The 22,204-nt window shown below is 40.6% G+C and overlaps 1 protein-coding gene across 1 annotated transcript in view; it reads left to right on the top strand.

Moving 5' to 3' along the window:
* Nucleotides 1-10,631: 10,631 nt before the first annotated feature.
* The window catches only part of LOC140233292 (hyalin-like), a 107,026-nt gene continuing 95,453 nt past the window's right edge, over nucleotides 10,632-22,204 (top strand). Inside the window, exons 1-4 of the mRNA XM_072313401.1 lie at nucleotides 10,632-10,662; nucleotides 11,414-11,677; nucleotides 11,844-12,095; nucleotides 21,487-21,744. Coding sequence (XP_072169502.1) covers nucleotides 10,632-10,662; nucleotides 11,414-11,677; nucleotides 11,844-12,095; nucleotides 21,487-21,744 — 805 coding nt within the window. The remainder of the gene's footprint in view (nucleotides 10,663-11,413; nucleotides 11,678-11,843; nucleotides 12,096-21,486; nucleotides 21,745-22,204) is intronic.

Here is a 22,204-nt window from a genome sequence, read left to right as displayed (position 1 = left end):
GATGTTACCAATGGATGGAGAAAAGAGAGAGAGTCCAGAAGCTGTCGATATTTAGCGTCATCCATGTTCCCAGCAACGACAAGCATGTCACCGACTCAACAGACGTTTACACAATAATTAAAGATTAATTATTAATTAAAGATTAAATTAACTAAAGATGTTCACCATAAAGGAACCATATGGAAAATTTACATACTCATGTTTGTATGAGAAATAGTTCAGAATATACTTGTGGCAAGATATTTTCTTCGCGGAGGAAAAGTTTGCAGCAAGCACGCGTATGTATTCTACATCGATGCAGTATCACTTACGTTGTTCCATACTGGGCACTGCTGGGTGCTGATGCGCTGAACAGGCTACGAAAGGGCAATCTTTTTTGTCTGGCGTACATCCGGGAAGTCTTATCTTATCATCAATTCTTACACTATTTTTTTTTTTTTTTGCAATATCGACGTATATCTATATGTAATTCCTTCTGTCTTGTTTCATCGTCTTTCAAGTTACTCTCTGTTCTCTTGCATCTTCTTTCAAACTCTTTGAATGTATCAACAATGTATCCTTTGGGTGACGATGGGTATACCCTCTATCAATCATACAAGGACTCATCCAATCATTCCATTCATGGCACTGCGCGCATATTCTTAGTATACGCAGCAAAACAACAAAATCATATATTTCAGTTCTAACGCTCTTTTTCATTGTTATGAATGTATTTATTTCCACATGTCTTCTCTCCACTTTCTTCATACAATGTGTATCCGCATGGAGGGAAAATAAATGTTGTTATTTTTCATTTTTCATTCATTTTTTTGTTGTTGTTGTTTTGTTGGTGTTGTGGTTTCTGTCATTGTTTTGTTTTTGCGTTTTGTTTTTAAGGGATGCGATTAGTTCTGACAAAGTAATTTTCTTCCCCTTGGTCCCCATTTTTCTTATGAAAACAGCACTTCTGCATGGTTAGTAAAAGTTTGACATTGTGAAACAAACCTACACCATATGCTGCATGTTTTCACTATGAAGTCGAAGAATGAATATCAGAGAGTGCCCAGCTTTTCACAATCGGATGAACTTTTTCTCATGAGAGCTGTTATGGAGTTTGATGTGCAGTGTTCACATCTTCTGCTGATATTTCTTTCTGTGATATTAGAAATTGTAATTGCAGTATTTGCGTTTGTTTTGTATCGTAGGTTGATCTCATTATGCAATAGTTAACAAAGATGAATAAGCCTCATTTTTGTTGTTCTATGCATTTTTGTACTTTTTTGTACGTTGTATCTTGTGTGTATTTTCAATGTATTCATGGTCCTTTGTTAACAATTTATTATCTGCAATTCAGCTTGCGGGCTGCGATGGATATTGATCAATAAAACACCTTTACAATTCAATCAATTCAATTCAATTCAATTCAATTCAATTCAATTCAATTCAATTCAATGCTATACGTGTTGAACTACTAGTATCTCTTCTATCATACGAGAAAACTGATAAATACACAATGTCCCTTTCATTTTCTTTTCTCGTCAGCATTTGCAATACCCCTGAATGTAGGTACTATTTGGAGGGTATACTTTATATTGCATGGGAAAGATTGAAAGATTTTTGTTATTGATGTGCAAACTAGTTGCTATCTCATTTTATATGCATTCTTTATTTTATTTGCATTCGAATATTAACTTTGGCCATGCACTTGATTTTGTATCGATTCTGAATTAATGGGGGCAGCGATGAAACTATTTCAGGGCTCGGCATTAATTTTGTTTTGTCCGGTGGCCCGTTCAGGCCACTTAAATCCTTACCTCTGAAGTTTTGGCGGCCGGAAATAACAGCAAAAGTATACCAATCCATTTTGAATATTAGCTGCCAGATCGGGTCACCATAAGGTATTGGTGGGCTCACACCAATCTTAGGCGAGGAGCTTAACGTAACTATGTTAAGTGCCTGTAACTACCTCCTTTTCTTTTTTTTTTTCTTACAGATGCATCGCATGTAAGAGATGTCGAGCAAAGTATACCTTTATAGAGTAAACTGAAAGACTATAGCTGTTACTTGCCAACCCTGATGGTCACGGCAGCTAGCTGAAATCCTAATGAAAGTTTTTCAAGCATTGAGCTGCGAGTCATTCTTCCCTCTTCTGGATGAGAAAAATGCATGAAAGAAACAACGTAGTTAGCAATAATAAAAAAACCCCGATTGGATCACCAAAACTTTAAATCGTTTCTTAATAAAAGATTGTATCCCGACATCTTATTCTGTTGGGCCTGGACCATTGGGTCACCGCTATTGTCAAGCCTCGATATAGTTTCGTATTATGGAAATATGCAGTTTCAGTTGCTTTATATACCTTTAGGCAGTATAATTGTATGCAACAACGGGGGCATCCCACGAGACCGACACCCACGAGTCATACGGTCCACGAGACCGACATCAATAATAGGTCCATGAGTCATACAGCCCACGAGTTATACGGCTCAGGAGTCATACAGCCCATGAGTTCGACACTACGCATAAAAGGCTCATGAGACCGACACTAAGCAAACATAGCCCACGAGACCGACACTAAGCAATAAAGGCTCATGAGACCGACACTAAGCGGAGAAAGCCCACGAGACCGACAGTAGGCAAAAAAGGCCCACGAGACCGACAATAAGCTAAAAAGGCTCACGAGACCGACACTAAGCAAAGAAAGCCCACTAGACCGACAGTAGGCAAAGAAGGCCCACGAGACCGACAGGATAACAGCGTCATCTACATGTTAATCACCTGTACAGGGTGTTCCATGAACGGAAAAATAACATACTGGCGGGTGTAATTTCGTAACGCTATCAATTGAAAAATGGTGACCATCTACATAATTATGAAAGTCATCATATATGTATTTCTACATACTTCTGGGGAGGCAAGTGTGTCAGGGAGCGACATTGTTATCAAGTAGAAAAAGTGAATTGTATTCTTCATGCCCCCGCTCCCCCCCCCCCCCAAAAAAAAAAAAAATAGAAGAATTAGTATTCTTCATCCCCCCCGCCAAAAAAAAAAGAAAAAAGAAAGAGACAAAAACACAAATGAATTTAGAAGAGGAAAATAACGATGTATGAATTGATTTTAGAGCATTGATAATGCCATCGTGCTATTTTTAATAGGCTTTCCCAGTTTTTAGCTAGAAAATGGACAAGATATAAATTTCACCTCTTCTCTTTCCCGATTCACTAGTTACTTATTCTATTTTAGATATTCTACCCTCCTGCTTTGACGTTTTACAGTAAGATCTATTTATAATTTTCTCTGTAACTATGATGTAATTCTACTGATTAAAACGTTTTATGTCGCAGGGATTCACCTCAATTTTGTGGCTTGTGTTATTTTCCTCCAAACAGTACATTTTATAGGTGTTTTCATGGATGCATTTGGTTTTTTCCGAATCCCTAACGCTACCTTAATAGACAATTACGTTATTTTTTAATTTTTTATTGATACTAAATCAACACCCTCGCAGGTTTATTGTAGAAAGATCTGTTACACACTTTTACTGTACTTCGTTCATTTTTTTTTCACAAACACACACATGCAAACGCAATTAAATATCCTGATCATTTCGGGGGGGGGGGGGGGGGGGCAACTGATGGGGTAACACCCTGCCGGAGATGGCAACTCTTCTTTTCCATCTCTCATATCTTCCTATGCTATTATCAGGACACCCTATACAATTTATTGGCCTATAGGTGGCGCTGTTCATCCTGTCGGTCTAGTGCCACGGCACTGTGTGGGTCCATCGATCGGTCTCGTGGGCCGGCCTTCTTTGCTTTATTGTAGTGTCGGTCTCGTGAACCTCTTTTGCGTTATGTCGGTCTCGTGAGCCTTGTATGCGTAGCGTCGACGGTCTCGTGGACCTTTTAAGTGTAGTGTCGGTCTCGTGGGCTTTGTTTGCTTACTGTCGGTCTCATGAGCCTTTTGTGCGTAGTGTCGGTCTCGTGAGCCCTATAACTCCTGGGCTTATTTTACTTGATGTCGAACTCGCGGGCTTTATTTACTCAGTGTCGAACTCGTGGGCTGTACCAACCGTATAACTGGTGGGCTGTATGACTTGTGAGCTGTATGACTCGTGGGCTGTATGACTTGTGAGCTGTAGGTCCCTATAACTTGTGGGCTGTATGACTCGTGGGTGTCGGTCTCGTGACGTGCACCCGATAAAGCAGATGCGGGTTTTTGGCTGGAATTTTTTGTAAATTATTATTTTTTTTTCAAAAGCACAATATGTGTCTAGAAATGAAAGGAAGTCTTATATCGTGATTAACCCTTTTGTGCCAATTGCCATAGTAACATGCGCACGAATTTCACACACATGATTATCTACGGACAAAATTTAAGTAATATACGACACCCGGAGGATGATGTGTTGTGTAATAGATTGTATACACCACTTTCGACGCAAGACTTTAACGTGATCTTTCATAATTTGTCATCTGTTTTCTTTCTGTTTTTTTTTTCTTCCAGTGGACAGTATAGCTCCAGTGTTTACTTTCTGTCCAGCCAATATACTAAGAAGTGTTTCAGCTGCAACGGGAGCTACAGGAACAACAGTGACCTGGCAGCAACCAACGGTGACCGATAATTCTGGCATTGCTCCCACAATCTCTGCACCAAACTTTCCCAGTGGCTCCTTCTTTCCAACAGGCTCTTCAACTACCATCGTGTACACTGCAACAGATGCAAATGGCAATTCACAGCAGTGTACATTCACAGTGACAGTGACCACAGGTAAGGATGGTTTTCCGTTGTTGTTGTTGTTGTTGTTGTTAGAAATGTCAATGATGGTATGTTTTGTTTTGATTTGTATGTTGTGTTTTTTTTTTTTTTTTTTCGAATTGTCTTCTACACTATGTCTGTGACTAAAGGCCAACCCTCACTGTCTCTATCTATTCCCCCCCCCCCCCCTGCTAGATGACGATATACCGCCAGCACTGACTTGCCCGAGCGACATCACCCTGACGGTAGGACCGTCTGCTGGCACTCTCGTTCCTGTTACATGGGAACCAGCCACAGCAACTGATGATTCTGGTATTGCCTCACTGGTTTCCTCGATACAAAGTGGATCCAACTTTGTTGCAGGAGGCCAGCCAACAACTGTGACTTACACTGCAACAGACAACAACGGAAATCAGGGCACCTGCAGCTTTACAGTTCAAGTCTTAGGTGCGTGGTGCTTTCAATCAAGTCATTATTTTTTATTAATGAATTATAGGTCTGAGACATTTCTCTGACATAGCAGAAGCTACTTACAATTTTGAAAAGAAAAATGCCTGTAAGTTGTAGAACCTGTAAAAGGAGCAAAAATTTTATATTTCCCCAACTTTAGACTCACCTGTCCTAGGCTTCTGTCCATTTGTGCTTGCTACTGTGTCTGTACTTTCTGTTTTGTTTTCTTTTGTTTCTTGCTTTTTGGTAGCCTGTCTTGGCATCTCAAATTCAAAGCTATAAGAATTATAAGGTTTGGGATTGTAGTTGTTGTTAACCTTTTATTTGGGGGATATATACAAGAAAAATCTCCCTATTAAAGGATGCTTATCCTTAGTGCTGATCTGTCGGAGAACTACTTTTTACAGATTGTTCTAGACAAGTGTGGGATGCAAAGATGTTGGCATAAAGGTATAAATATGTTTGAAAATATTCTTAATAACATTGTTTTGTTTTTTTTTTATTACTTGATGTCAAAGCAGTAGAGAGAGATGCACACTCAAGTTTGGAAACAAGATTTCACTGTTTTATTTAATCAATGCTTAATCTTGTGGTCTAATCCAAAGGGTTTGTAATGAATATCTGTTAAGTTCTATGTCAGCTATTTGTGTCTTGTTTACAATGCTTATTTCTGAAGGTTTCTTTGCCTATTCCATATCTAATAATTGTGAAAATCTACTAAATTCTGTTCAACCAGGACGATTTTACTCAGTAATCCTTTTGAGAGCTGTGAGATCTGAGGTGCCTGACAATAGAGCGTCAGGTTTATTCTAAATTCACATTCTTCCCAATGTTCAGTGGAATTGCGATAAAGAGCCATTGAAACTACGTTCTGAAACAATGAGGGGTTGTAGAGAGCTGATGGAGAAATTAAAAGGAATCTAATGGAGTGGAAAATGTATATATTGTCACAGTTTTGTTGGTTTAAATGGTTCCATGACATTTGCTCCAGCGACAATTGCTCCTATTAGGCATGCACACTCCATTAAAGTGAAACATCAATTCTACCACAAACATACTACCCTAAACCTAATCCTATTCCTGACATCAAATTAAACCTGGAGACCTATCCCAACCCCTAACCCTAATCACATTCCTGACATCTAATTAAACCTTAAGACCTATCATAGTCCTAACCCCAACCCTAACCCTAATTCTTTGGTGAAAATGAGACCATTTGATATTTTCAGCACAATGTTATTCATGTCATCTACTGGCCATCGCCACTTGTAAGAAATACTTTGCATTTGGATGCATGTAATTTCTGATGTTTCATAATTTGTCAGCTGTTTTCTTTCTGTTTTCTTTTCTAATTTCTCAGTGGACAGCATAGCTCCAGTGTTTACTTTCTGTCCAGCCAACATACTAAGAAGTGTTTTAGCTGCAACAGGAGCTACAGGAACAACAGTTACCTGGCAGCAACCAACTGCGACCGATAATTCTGGTATTGCTCCCACAATCTCTGCACCAAACTTTCCCAGTGGCACCTTCTTTGCAACAGGCTCTTCAACCACCATCGTGTACACTGCAACTGACGCTTACGGCAATCAACAGCAGTGTACATTCACAGTGACAGTGAACACGGGTAAGGATATTTTTCTGTTGTTGTTGTTGTTGTTAGAAAGGTCAATGATTGTATGTTTTGTTTTGATTTTCTTGTTGTGTTTTTTGTTTTTTGATCAATGTTCTTCTGCACTACTTATAGTGACTACGGGCCAACCTTCTCTGTCTCTATCTGTTTTCCCCCCTGATAGCTGACGATATACCGCCATCACTGACTTGCCCGAGCGACATCACCCTGACGGTAGGACCGTCTGCTGGCACTCTGGTTCCTGTTACATGGCAACCAGCCACAGCAACTGATGATTCTGGTATTGCCTCACTGGTTTCCTCGATACAAAGTGGATCCAACTTTGTTGCAGGAGGCCAGCCAACAACTGTGACTTACACTGCAACAGACAACAACGGAAATCAGGGCACCTGCAGCTTTACAGTTCAAGTCTTAGGTGCGTGGTGCTTTCAATCAAGTCATTATTTTGTATTAATAAATTATAGGTCTGAGACATTTCTCTGACATAGCAGAAGCTACTTACAATTTTGAAAAAAAAATTCCTATAAGTTGTAGAACCTGTAAAAGGAGCAAAAATGTTATATTTCCCCAAGTCAGGCATGGGATTTCTCAGCGAATCTGCGGATTTCCGGATTTTGAAATTCTGGGGGAAAAATACAAAGTCGGGAAACTTTCCGTGATTTTCCTCTTTTTCTTTGTTTTTTTTTTTTGCAGCCACCATATCTCGCCGTACTATGACGAATATATGTACGTCTAGCGATGTCAAGATTTCAATAACTGTTGAACACTTACTCACAGGGATGCCAAGTTCAAAACAATTTTATGAGTGAGATTTTCATGACTCGGCATCTCGACATGCGAATGTGCGCGCGAGTGAGGGTGTGGGAGGGGTTTTTCCCCCTGTGGCCTCCCACGGTAGGGAGCTTTTTCAATTTTTAGCTCTTCATAGTGCGATCAGGTGCATACTTAAGTGACTATTTTTTACTTATTTTGAAAGACAAAAGGGAATTTACCTTCATTTGTAGCTATTACTTTAATCTTTTGAGCTATGCTCATTATTATAGGCCCAAGTTGCAGACTTCGCCCGATGAGTGAGAAAAATGGATGCCATGCATGAGATCGTGAGATGGCCCCTAAATGCTTGAGTCTCACACAGAATGCGTGAGACTTGGTAGCTCTGTACTCAATCCAACACCAACAATCACAACCATAACCGAAGAAAGTCCATTTATATTCCAAAACACAATGTGTGTCTCGCCGAATAATGTGTGGTGATAAAGCCAGTATTTTGGCAGTAAAAGTAGCGGCAACAGAAGAAACTCTGCTGTTTTCTGCTCGCGGTAAGCTGCCAGCAGGTGAGTCGAGTTGTGACTTGCTATGCCTGCCTGCTCCACATGTGTACGTGTGTAGAGCACCAGCACAGCGCACGCACAATGCATGATTCAGTAGATAAAGAGTGAATTGAACACCAAGTTCACGCAGAAAAAAAGAGAAAAAATCCCACGATGCCAAGGTGCCAGACTGGGAATGGGGAGGGGTGGAGAGAGAGAGAAACCAATCAACAGAAGAAACCGCACGTACTGGCGCATTCTTGTAGGTCGTGAACTGTCTGTGGTGTTGGAGATGAACAGGGAAAGAATGTTTAATTATGAGTACTGAGTAAAGATAGCTCAAGTCGAAGCCCCATGCAGGGCGAAGACCCAGGATTACAAATGTAATGATTTTATATTTCTTTCATTTAAGCTCCTTAAAATCACTCTCCTGCAATATTTGATGAGCTTAATTTAGGTGTGATAGAATGTCAAATTTTTCATGAGATTGTAACTATGTGTAATATAATACTATAATACCTATTGATTTATCAATCTGTAAACCACAAATGTGACTACCAGTGACAATAAAAAAGACTTGTATTTGTTTTCTGCCGAGATTGTTTTTTTTTTTGTCTTCATCCTAATAGGCCTACTTCCAAGTTCACATGAATTTTCTGATGTTTTTACTGCAGCATCAACAGTCTAAAATAAATTACTGAAGTATTGTCTAAATTAATGCATTTGAAATATTAGTCAAATTTAGAGGATGCAAATCTATGTGGATGATCATCCACATTGATTTGTACCCTCTAAATTTGACATTTCAAATGAATATAGTAGGCAATGTTTCAGTAAATTCTGAAGCTTTGTGAATCATGAAATTTTTGGCAACCATCCATTTGAACTTCAGGCATGAAAAGTTCTAAGAATCAGCAAAAACAACTCAACAGATCAGAGATAAAGTTCCTTCGAATTGAAAAGTAGCACACAGATTTGCTGGGCATGAGACCACAAGAAGCTTCAGCTTTGTTTTGAGATTGTCTCAATCGTGTTGTCATCGAGTATCGGGAAATTCTCACAAAGTCAAGGATCACCCCTCCCTGCCAACTCCAACATGTTGCTCCCCAACATGCATGGTTTGAATGCATGGCGTCGCGATGTCACCATCTATAGGTACCCGAGGCTGCTTTATATTTGTCTTGGAATATTGATTCATTTCCTGCCATGACATGAGTGTAGTAATCTTTTTGTATGGCTATGTAAAAATTTGTGACACTCAACTCGTCTTTTTGATGTTTTTCTTTCAGTCCAAATGGAAGACGAAAATTATCATGACGTTTGCAATTGTTCAAAAGGTCTGCAATTGATAACTCACAGACTAATCACCAAGGGGCTGTTCCCAGGCCCTCTCTCCAGCTCCAGTCGAGCAATTTACACGCGCACACAAATTCCTCTGCCATGTGGTTTGCCAGCCAGCTGTCGGAATGTGCTTTGAAGTTACATGGCAGCCTGGCCTGGCTGGCATGAATGGGTGTCGAGTTTCACTCAATATCTACTGTTGTTTTATTCTTGTACTTGAACATGTCGTTTCACCTGACAGAAACACGGAAATCGGGAAGTTGTAGGGGAGAGGTTTTGTTGTGTTGCAATGTGTGTGTGTGTGTGTGTATTTTTTTCCCTCGTTTTTTTCACTTTTTTTTTTTGGGGGGGGGGGGGAGGACTTAGGCCAGAGTGGGGAAAGATCAGAGTGAAATGAGTGCTTGTTTCTTGTCTGGATTATTGACTGAAGAAAGATAAATTGATTGTTCCTTTAGTGCTGAATTTTTAAATCTCTTTAGACCTTCTGAAGGAATAAAAAGACTTGACTAGACAGTTGTAAGTCACTTGACTAGCAAGTCAAGAAAGAGGACATAATGATAGTTGCTGCATACTGCAGGCCATGCAGGCTTTGATAGTGATATCCACACAAGTGTCACACGGCATGATTAACTGGATTACAATGTGAGAGTATTTTTTTCTCAACGAGAAAATGAAGACCCTCGCGCACTGTAAACTGTTATATGGACTAAAGACAGCCAACAATGCTAAGCTGTGATTTATAACACCTTTTTTTGGTACCCGTATGAACTGAATCCAGCAAGACGTCACCTGGGTGTACATTTATGTGATGTATTATGGCCTCACATGTGAGTAGGTATAACAGTTAAGCATATTCCTTCCTTTAGATTTTGCAAGTGTCATTCATGAGTTCAATTATCACAATATTTATCTGTAAAATGTACCTCATAACAAAAGTAAATTTCAGTTGTAAAATGCATTAGAATAAGTTTTTTCATACCTTAAATTTCAAAAGTCCTCACCGTGGGAGGGGGGACACCCCCCTCCCACATCCTCCCCCTGAATGTTTGCTAAGTTCTGTGTAGGCTATTTGTGTCTTGTTTACAGTATGCTTATTTCTGAAGGTTTCTTTGCCTATTCCATATCTGATAATTGTGAAATCTACTAAATTCTGTTGAGCCAGGATGACTTCACTCAGCAATCCTTTTGAGAGCTGTGAGATCTGACGTGACTGACAATAGAGCGTCAGGTTTATTCTAAATTCACATTCTTCCCAATGTTCAGTGGAATTGCGATAAAGAGCCATTGAAACTACGTTCTGAAACAATGAGGGGTTGTAGAGAGCTGATGGAGAAATTAAAAGGAATCTAATGCAGTGAAAAATGTGTATATTGTCACAGTTTTGTTGGTTTAAATGGTTCCATGACATTTGCTATAGCGACAATTGCTCCTATTAGACATGTGCACTCCATTAAAAGTGAAACATTAATTCTACCCACAAACGTACTACCCTAAACCTAATCCTATTCCTGACATCAAATTAAACCTTAAGACCTATCACAGTCCTAACCCCAACCCTAACCCTAATTCTTTGTTGAAAATGAGACCAAAGCAGCTTTCACAGCTAGGATCAGATGGGTGTTACCATTAAATTCCCTGCTGTATTATTACCACATATTGAATTCATACTTCTAATATGCTTGCACCATTGTCATCAGTATTAGAGTATGACAAGCAATATCATCAAAAATAGGGAAAGACTGTCTTTCTTTGTTATTTTTGTTGTTAAAAAACATGAAATAATAACTACAAGTGGATATAGGAACCCAATTTAACTGTTCAGTTTGTAAAGAAAACGTTGATATTTTCAGCACAATGTTATTCATGTCATCTACTGGCCATTGCCACTTGTTAGAAATACTATTCGTTATCTGTTTTCTTTCTGTTGTTTTTTTTTTTCTCTCAGTGGACAGCATAGCTCCAGTGTTTACTTTCTGTCCAGCTGACATATTTAGAAGTGTTTTAGCTACGTCTGGAGCTACGGGGGCAACAGTGACCTGGCAGCAACCAACCGCAACCGATAATTCTGGTATTGCTCCCACAATCTCTGCACCAAACTTTCCCAGTGGCAGCTTCTTTGTGACAGGCACTATAATTACCATTGTGTACACTGCAACAGATGCTTACGGCAATCAACAGCAGTGTACATTTGCAGTAACAGTGACCCTGGGTAAGGATGTTTTTCTCTTGTTTGTTGTTGTTGTTGTTGTTATTGATGTTTTGTTTTGATTTGCTTGTTTGTTGTGTTTTTTGTTTTTTGATCAATGTTCTTGTACACTTCTTATAGTGACTACAGGCCAACCTTGTCTGTCTTTTTCTATTTTCCCCCCTACTAGTTGACGATATACCGCCAGCACTGACTTGCCCGAGCGACATCACCCTGACGGTAGGACCGTCTGCTGGCACTCTGGTTCCTGTTTCATGGGACCAAGCCACAGCAACTGATGATTCTGGTATTGCCACTCTGCTTTCCTCACCACCCAGTGGATCCAACTTTGCTGCAGGAGGCCAGCCAACAACTGTGATTTACACTGCAACAGACAACAACGGAAATCAAGGCACCTGCAGCTTTACAGTTCAAGTCTTAGGTGTGTGGTGGTTTCAATCAAGTCATTATTTTTTATGCCTCCACCACGAAGTGTCGCCGGAGGCATTATGTTTTCGGGTGTCCATCCTTCCGTCCGTCCGTCCGTTCTTCTATCCGTCCGTTCGTCCGTCGTAGCGTCCTTCCGTCCGTCCTTCTGTCCATTCGTCTGTCCGTCCGTAATGTTATGTATCGACTTGAATGGAGACTATTGTGACGCATCCTATGTAACACACATGTTGTGTGAGTTGTTCGTGATCGTCAGACGCCGACCGAACCGAGTAGAATAGAAGTTATGTTTCAACCTTACTTCTTTGTGTTCTTGCAATTATTGGAGTGAGCCTCCACAAAAGTAATTAAAGAACATAACAATTTTGGCGACGAGGATAATGGGATCCTGTGCTGAGTAACTGCTAGTGTTATCGGACCCTTGCAAGGGACAGAAATTTGACGAGACTTAGTGGCGTATGTGCACGGCCATGCCAGGTCGATACCCACCGAGATTGCTTAGCCCCAGCCATGCATTTTCGAGTATGAACGCTCCGCAGTTTGCCACCGCCCGCCATAGCCGTTGGCGTTGTAATTACGACTGGATCCCTAGCCGAGCATTGCAGCTTTGTACGACTACGTAGCCCATTGACAGCAGACTGACTGACAAATTGCCGCCGCAGTTTTGTATATACAGCGGGAGCGTGCATGAACTGTGCCTATTAAATGTATTGCTTTCGCCGAGCCCAACGCAGTCACAGCGGTCACAGCGTCTCACCCAGCCGAGCCATTCCCGCTCCTACTCCTAGCTCCCCGTGCCTGCCTGAACGACACTGCCCGATGCCGCTGCCTGCACGACACTGCCCGATGCCGATGGCGATGCCTGTACAACACTGCCCGATGCCGATGCCGATGCCTGCACCAGCGAACAACGCCTGAACTGGAATTTGAAGCCAGCTAGTGTCAATGACTGTTGAGCCAAACGCCCCAGCCAAGGACAAGCCACTTCACTGATGACATGAGGTCGAGTTTTCATGCCAGCAACAGCCATGCTCATGGGAGTCATGCTGTTTAGATGCCATGCCCCTGATGAATGAAATTAGTAAAAATACAATAACTCATGATAAATAAATAAGTCAGAGAACATTAATCGTGAGTATTTGATTATATACTAGCAGTCTGTGCGCTAGTCTATGTTAACGTGTTAGACTTGGTCACGTGATTTTAATTATTAAGAGTGCTTTTGTTTTTGTTGTGTATCAGATTTAGGCCTACACAATGCTAGTTTTTGTAAGTCAGTGACTTCTGACACACAGCCATATGCCTGTAGACTCGTGAAGAGTTATACCCACACATAATTTGGTTATGAATGTGAACAGATTTTAAAGTTCATAGAAATTAAGCTTAGTTAATGTACTGGTTGATAGTTTAAGACTGAGTTTTAAACAAGTAGCCTATTGTTTATACGAGCACGTGTGGTAGTTTGTGTATGAAAGAAATGGCCAATAATTACTTAAGCCCAGTGCCCCAGCTTGATGCAGGGTATAGTTTTGAAGAGTGGGTAGAAGTTTTGGATACATGGATGATTTCTAATGATATCAAGGATGATGACAAGAAAAGAGCAATTTTTCTAACCAACTTAGGAAGTAAGGCATACCATACCCTTAGATCCTTGCTACAGCCCCAAAAGCCAGTGGAGAAAACATACAAACAGTGTGTTGAAGCCTTGCAAAATCACTTTGCACCCAAGCCAACAGAAATCGTGCAAAGGTACAAATTTTATACATGCACACAAACCTCCACAGAAACTATTCCACAGTTTGTAGCCAAACTAAGGCAGAGTAGCGAAGGATGTAATTTCCGAGACTTGAATACGATGCTCAGAGATCGCCTCGTAGTAGGTTGTAGAGATCACACGATCCAGCGTAAACTTCTCAGTGAACAGAATTTGACGTATGAGAAAGCATTGAGTATCGCCACCGCTATGGAAGTAGCAAATAAGGACTTGGAACAAATCAAAAGCATTGGCAAATCAATTGAGCCTGAAAGTGTGAATGCCACATGCAGTCCAGGAGAATTGGTAAATAAGGTACATGCAAGTCAATCACACGCACAGCCACAAGGCAGGAATAGTAGGCCAAACTTCAAACAAAGTAAGCCTAAGGGTAAACCAAACAGCAGCAAGCCCATGAACCAGCAAGCAAAAAGATGTTGGCGTTGTGGTTCCAGTAATCATCTACCACAGGATTGTAGATTCAAGACTGAAACTTGCCACAAGTGTTCAGAGCGTGGACACACACAAAGCCAATGTGTCAGTGTGCACGCATACAGAAAAGCGCGGAGAGAAAAGTCCACACATTTCCTGGAAGGAAATGATTATGACAGTGACTCTGAAGAACCGCCAAATTCTGCAAGCATGAGTCATATCAAGGATAATACTGTCAATAAACTCGCAAAAAATTCAGCATACCATGTCTCTGTTAGTGTGAATGGAAAGCCCATCACCATGGAGGTGGACACAGGCAGTCCATGGACTATCATTTCAGCAGAAACATTTTGTACGATTGGCAGTGCAAAACTGAAAGCAACGAACGTCAAGCTCAACACCTATACTGGAGATCAAGTTCCCATAAAGGGTGAAGCCATAGTGGATGTCAGTTTCAGCCCTGATCCAGCCCCTGGTGGTCAGACCTACAAGTTGCCTTTACTTGTTGTCGAAGACAGTGTAAGCCTCCTTGGTCGTGATTGGTTACAAGCCTCACCAATCCCCCTGATAACTCTTCCTGCCCTGGACCAGACCACCCAGAAGGAAGAAGCTACGGTTCACAAGATACAGAGCCTTGAAGATGTACTCGAACAAAACAAGGATGTTTTCGACTGCTCTACCTTAGGGAAAATGAAAGACTTCAAGGCCGAAGTGCATCCCAGGGAGGTAGCAAATGAGAAAATGTTCTACAAGGCAGCCCCAGTGCCCTATGCGAGACGGTCTAAAGTAGACAAAGCTCTTGACGAACTGCAGGCCCAGGACGTCATTGAACCTGTCAAGACAAGTAGCATAGCATGCCCTATTGTCGTCGTAGACAAGCCAGACGGATCAGTCCGGATATGCGGCAATTACAAAGTAACCGCAAACAAACTGTTAGACTTAGAACAGTATCCGATTCCAACGTTAGAGGACCTACTCCAGGATTTGGAGGGTGGACAGCTGTATTCAAAACTGGATTTGTCGCATGCATATCTCCAAATTGAATTGGATGATGAAGCCAGGCAATACACTATGATCAATACTCACAGGGGGTTATATCGATACAAAAGGCTCCCATTTGGAATTGCGAGTGCCCCCGCAATTTTCCAAAGAACCATGGAATCGCTACTAGGAGAAATTCCGATGTGCCACCCCTACCTAGATGATGTAATCATCAGCGGGAGAACACCAGAGGAGCATCTAGCCAATCTGGAAGCAGCTCTGAAGTCTTTGGCAGACAATGGACTTAGGCTGAAGAAAGAGAAATGCGCTTTCATGCTGCCAACCATCCAGTACCTGGTCACAAGATAGACCAGAGCGGTATCAGCCCATTACAGGAGAAGCTGGATGCAACCAAGGACGCACCCAGGCCAGTGAATCAAACGCAGTTACAAGCGTACTTAGGACTTCTCGGTTATTACCGAAGATTCATTCCTAATCTCACCGCAGAGATTGCCCCCCTGACAGAGCTTTTGAAGGCGGAATACACTTCCAAAGGGACCTCTCGAAAAGGCAACCACAAGAGGAATAACCCTGTAGATCCTGACCCGAAGTTTCGATGGGGACCACAGCAAGAAAAGGCGTTCGTCAACTCCAAACGACTCCTTCAAAGTCAAAGAGTGTTGACGCACTACAGTACCAGCAAGCCTTTATTGCTACAAACGGATGCCAGCCCCTATGGCCTTGGAGCCGTGATCAGCCATCAAGATGAAGACGGCAGAGAGCAGCCCATAGCTTTCACATCCAGGACTCTTTCAAGCAGCGAACAAAACTATGCTCAGTATGAAAAGGAGGCCCTGGCAATCATCTTTGGCTTGAAAAAATTCCGTAAGTATCTTTATGGAAGGCATTTCAGCATCATAACAGATCACAAGCCCCTTCTTGGGATATTCGGGAACAAACCAGCCAGTCCCATGGCATCAGCGAGGATAGCCAGATGGCATGTGATCATGTCGGCCTACGAGTACGATATAGTGTACAAAGAGGGAAAGAAGCATCAAAATGCTGATGGACTGTCAAGGTTGCCTATGCCTACAGTATCGCCCGAGGAATGGTCAAATGACAACTTCGCCGAGTTCAATGACCAGCCTCCGTGCAGAGTAAACTTACTCACCGATGTGGACACCAGACTAGTTGATGCTGAGGAAATCAGGAGCAAGACCAGGAAAGACCCTGTGTTGTCGAGAGTCGTGCATTACACTCAGCAAGGGTGGACACAGAGTAACCTGAGTGATGAATTCAAGCCATTCACCTGTAGGAAGGAGGAGCTCACAGTAGAAGATGGAATACTTCTTTGGGGTTCCAGAGTTGTTATTCCTTCAGACCAAGACATGCGCAACAAGTTGATCGATGAATTACACAGTACACACCCTGGCATAGTCAAGATGAAAAGCCTTACTCGATCATACCTGTGGTGGCCAGGAATCGATAGAGAACTGGAAAGGAAAGTGAGAACTTGCCCCATCTGTCAAGCAGACCAGCATAGCCCTCCAGCCACACCGATCCATCCATGGGAATTCCCTGACAAGCCCTGGATGAGATTACATATTGACTATGCCCAGATCGAGAATCAAGATGTCTTGATAATCGTGGATGCACACAGCAAGTGGATAGACGCAGTGCGTGTCAGTAAAGCTACAGCTAGTGCAACTGTTGTTGTCCCTCGAAGACTGTTCGCCACTCACGGTTTGCCAGAAACCATTGTCAGTGACAATGGCAGCCAATTCGTGTCAGAGGAATTTACCAAATTCCTTACCAACAACAACATACATCACGTCCAAACTGCTCCAAAGCACCCCTCAAGCAACGGACTTGCCGAAAGAGCAGTTCAAACAGTGAAGAAAGGAGTCAAAAAGACATCCGGTGACAACCTTGAAATGAGACTCCAGAAGTTCTTGTTGATGTACAGACTCACTTCTCAGGAGACTACAGGCAATAGTCCCTGCGAATTGTTGCTGAAGAGAAGGATTCGCAGCAAACTTGATCAGATCCGGCCAGACCTACACAAGAATGTGAAGCGCAAGCAAACATCCATGAAAAGCCGAACTGATAGGAGGAAGGATAGAAGGTTCACTGTACAGGATCGTGTCCAAGTCAAGAACTTCTCATCCGGACCAACCTGGTTGTACAGAAACGTAGTAGAGATCATCGCAGAATCAATCTATGTGATAGAGCTAGATGATGGCCGTCATGTGAGACGTCATGTAGATCACATGAGACACTGTATTCCAGCAGATACCGGGAATCAATTGCCTCGTGAGATCCTACACCCTGCGAGGTCATCTCTTGAAAATCCACTTCAGTCTCCACAAGAGCAGGTTGCAGGACCATCAAACAGCCAAACAAATGATGGAAATGCAGAATCGACTGAAAATGATGTAGGACAAAGGTCAGAAACTGTGGATATTCAGATAGAATCAAACACTGAAACTGTACCAGAAGTATCTACACCAAATACTGACACAACACCAAAACCACAAAGATCTTCACAAAGGCAGAGGAAAATGCCAAGTAAATTCAAAGAATATGTTGTGTACAAGTAAACTCACATGCATCATCAAATGGACAAAAACACCGAACACATGTTATTGATATATTATAATCATGTAATTTATTCAGTATGCTGTTAGTTATACCCAAATACACGCCAGAGGTTGGTGACTTGTATGTGAACATAATTTGCAAGTGTTTGATAAGTGAATCAAACACTTAATGTTTAACATAATGGTGTAGTGAGATATGTACTGAAAATATATGATTTGGTGATGTTAATCTTGTGTTTGTCAAGTGAGACAGCGGTTATAATTTTTGTTTGAGACAAAGCTTTGTAGAATTACTGTAAGTTGATCATGAGTAGTTTTTAAGGTCATATGTTGATGTACCAGTGCCTATACTATTCAAACCATGGTTGGGACAAGAAAAAAAAAAATATACTGCACTTTGTTTCAATTTTCAGGATTAAGCTCAGTATGGAGTAAATTATGTGTTGGTTATAGTTAATGGAGAAGCAGAAGGTTGACTGAAGTTGAAGTCAATAGGTTTATGGTGACACATATTGGAGATAGAGAGAGCTAACTTATGCCATGACAGGAAAATATGTACCCATCAGTTAACAGGAATACATTTGTACAACAGTATTTAGTTTGTTGTTATACATGTACTAAGGGATTGCAACATGACAGTTTATTCATGAAGGTGCTTAGTTTTGTACAAGTCAAATTTAATTCATGAAGGTGCTTAGTTTTGTACAAGTCAAATTTGTACAAAGTAAAAAAATGATTATATGTGTTAGTTGTTTGATAGGTATATTGATGATATGACATTGTTATGAAAGTGATTTTGAGAACAAAAACTTATGTTTTGGAATATAGTCATACCACAATAAGAAAAACACAGCAGGAAACTCAAAATAGTTATGTTCAGCATTTAATAGGTACATGTATAATAAAGACATTCAGGATTACAAAATAAGTTTATTCAAATTACTGAGTTCATATTTTGAACAGAGTATCGCTGTATGTACATATAAGTGGAGTAAGCCCGTAATACATACCTGTAGTGTGCATCATGTATACATTTATGGAAGCAAGTTAAAGAGAACAAAGTTAGTTTTTGGGAACTACTTATCAACCAATACCGAAGTTATGGTTATTTGTTATATTGCCCAGCCGGCAAGTATTTTGAACCCTTCCATTCATTTAAAGGGGGAGGGATGTTATGTATCGACTTGAATGGAGACTATTGTGATGCATCCTATGTAACACACATGTTGTGTGAGTTGTTCGTGATCGTCAGACGCCGACCGAACCGAGTAGAATAGAAGTTATGTTTCAACCTTACTTCTTTGTGTTCTTGCAATTATTGGAGTGAGCCTCCACAAAAGTAATTAAAGAACATAACACGTAATGAATTTTGTGGACAGCGTAAGTGAAAAACTGTTTAACCCGTTGAGGACGAGTCCCGAGTATACTCGGGCAAGCATCTATGGGAAATGCATGTTATAGCAAAATCAAACCGTCCTCAACGGGTTAAGGTATCCAAATGAGACTTGGTATGTATATACATGAGTAGACGAAGTAGTGCCTACCGTCTTTTGGGGGCACGTGCTCAAGGTCAAAGGTCAAAAGGTCAAGGTCAAATGCTCAAAATTTCACTTTTTCCCCCATACAATTGTATCTATGCAATGCCTGGAAGTTTTTTTTTGAAACTTGGTGGATACATGTAATACCAAACAAAGATTCTCCAGAGAAAGTTTTGTGTCATGAGGTTAAAGGTAATAGGTCAAGTGAAAATGGTAACATTTCACTTTTTTCTCCATATCTTATAAATGGTTAAAGCTATCTTCATGGAACTTAGTACGTGTGCATGTCTGGGCTGCCAACTCTCATGCATTGAGCGTGAGACTCACGCATTTTGGTCCTTTCTCACTCTAAAACTTTATTTCATTTGCATGCATTTCTATTGATCTCACTCATCTTGACTCCTAAATTATAGCATTGGCCTGTGGGAGTCTCTCTCTCAACTAGTTTCCAGTGTTGGCAGCCCTGGCATTACTGACTAGCGGTGATTATCTAGGGAATGTGGGGGTCATGGGTCAAAGGTCATGGGTCAAATGTCAAGGTCAACTCCTCATAATTTCACTTTTTCCCTCATATTCAAATACAATACCTGCCCAATTTTTCCTGAAACTTGATGTATACATGTATAACCTAATAGAGATTCTCTTGGAAATTTCTTGCCCAAAGGTCAATGGTTAAAGGTCAAGTGAAAGTGCTAAATTTCATTTCTTGGTCCAGATCTCGAAGGTGACTCAAGGTATCATCATGAAACTTAGTACATATCTACAGTTCTGCATGCATGTTCTACCTGACAGTTATTCTCTTGGGAATTTTATAGTCATAGGGTCAAAGGACCAGGGTCAATGGTCATGTTAAAATGCAAAAAATTTACTATTTGATTGTAAAATTACACTTTTTCTCCATACCATGACAGTTTAATCAATACGTAGACTTATAAATAAAAGGGTCAAAAGTGAAGTAAAAATTCTCAAATCCTCTAATACCTGCACTCTTGGGCAGTATAGCCATCCATCTAATTAAACCTAGTTCAAGGAAAGTGAACATTCAACACATTTGTGACAAACCTTTCATTTTGATATTTTGCCAATTATTTGAAACTCATCACACATTGTCAAGACATTGTACAATAGACCTAGTTAATAGGAGAACCATGCATTAAGGCGGAGGCATACCAGTCGCCATAGCGACATTTCTAGTTATTAATGAATTCTAGGTTTGAGATATTTCTCTGACATAGCTGAAGGTGCTCACAATTGTGAAACAATCTAGGGTTGTAGCGAGTCAGTGGAGAAATTAAAAGGAATCTAATGGAGTGGGAAATGTGCATATTGTAACAGTGTTGTTTGTTTCAATGCTTCCAGGACATTTGCTCTGGCAACAATTCATTTGCTCCTTTTAACCATCTGCACTCCGTTAAAGAAAGCGAAGCATTAATTCTACCCACAAACTGTATGACCCAATCCGTATCCTTTTCCTGACATCAAATCAAACCTAAAGACCAATTGTAACCCTAATCATATTCCTGACATCAATTTAAACCAAAGACCTAACCCAACCCTAACCCTCATCATATTCCTGACATCAAATCAAAACTTAAGACCTATCACAATCCTAACCACAACCCTAACCCTAATTCCTTGGCAAAAATGAGACCAGAGCAGCTGTAGCAGCTAGGATCAAATGCCTGTTACTAGTACCATTAAAATTCCACGCTGTATTACAACTAGGTCAATTTATGCTTCTAATATGCTTGCATCATGTTGATTGTGATCAGTATTAGAGCATGACAAACTATGCTATCAAAATTAGGGGAAGACGGTCTTTCTTTATTATTTTTGCTGTGTCTAAAAGTAAGTCACATGAAATAATAACAACAAGTGGATGAAGCAACCCAACAATTCTTTTCAGTTTGTATTCAAAAGAAGACAATGATATTTACAGCACAAAGTTAATCATGATAAACATCATCTATTAGCCATTGCCACTCGATAAAAATACTTTGCATTAGTTTGAATGTATTTTCTGGTCTTGTATTATTTGTCACCTGTTCTCTTCCTTGTTTTTTGTTGTTTTTTTTCTTCCAGTGGACAGCATAGCTCCAGTGTTTACTTTCTGTCCAACCAATATACAAATAAATGTTGGTCCTTTAGTAGCGGGTCAAATAGCAACCTGGCAGCAACCAACTGCGACCGATAATTCTGGCATTGCTCCCACAATCTCTGCACCAAACTTTCCCAGTGGCAGCTTCTTTGCAACAGGCTCTTCAACTACCATCATGTACACTGCAACTGACGCTTATGGCAATTCACAGCAGTGTACATTCACAGTGACAGTGACCATGGGTAAGGACTTTTTTTCCTTGTTTGATGCTAGCTAATGTTGTTGTTAATGATACTGGTGCTGCTATGATTTTGTTTTGTTTTTGTGTTTTGTTTTGTTTTGTTTTGTTTTGCTTTGTTTTGTTTTAAATTCCTGTTCTACTGTTTCACTTAATAGCGTGACTACAGGCCTGTCTCTTTCCTTTGCATTAAACCAATTCCCTGTAAGATATGATATTCACTGTATTCACCTGCAGTTTCCGGGAGCAATGGATTGAGTGCCACTCTCCTTTCTCATATTTGCAACTTAAAGATGAATTAAAGTCCAGTTTTAAGTCATTCTGATAAGAAAGAATAAATCCTTACAACTACAATAGAAAACATTTGATCTAAAGTGGATGAAATATTGGGGAAGTTATGAAATTATGAAGTTTTTCTGATTTCTGCTGTACATTTCTATTACAGTTGGTATGACTATGCAAAT

This window comes from Diadema setosum, chromosome 9, assembly GCF_964275005.1.
Source record: "Diadema setosum chromosome 9, eeDiaSeto1, whole genome shotgun sequence".
Taxonomy (NCBI): domain Eukaryota; kingdom Metazoa; phylum Echinodermata; class Echinoidea; order Diadematoida; family Diadematidae; genus Diadema; species Diadema setosum.
The sequence above is the reverse complement of the archived record's forward strand: the minus strand, read 5'-3'. Positions and strand labels throughout refer to the sequence as shown.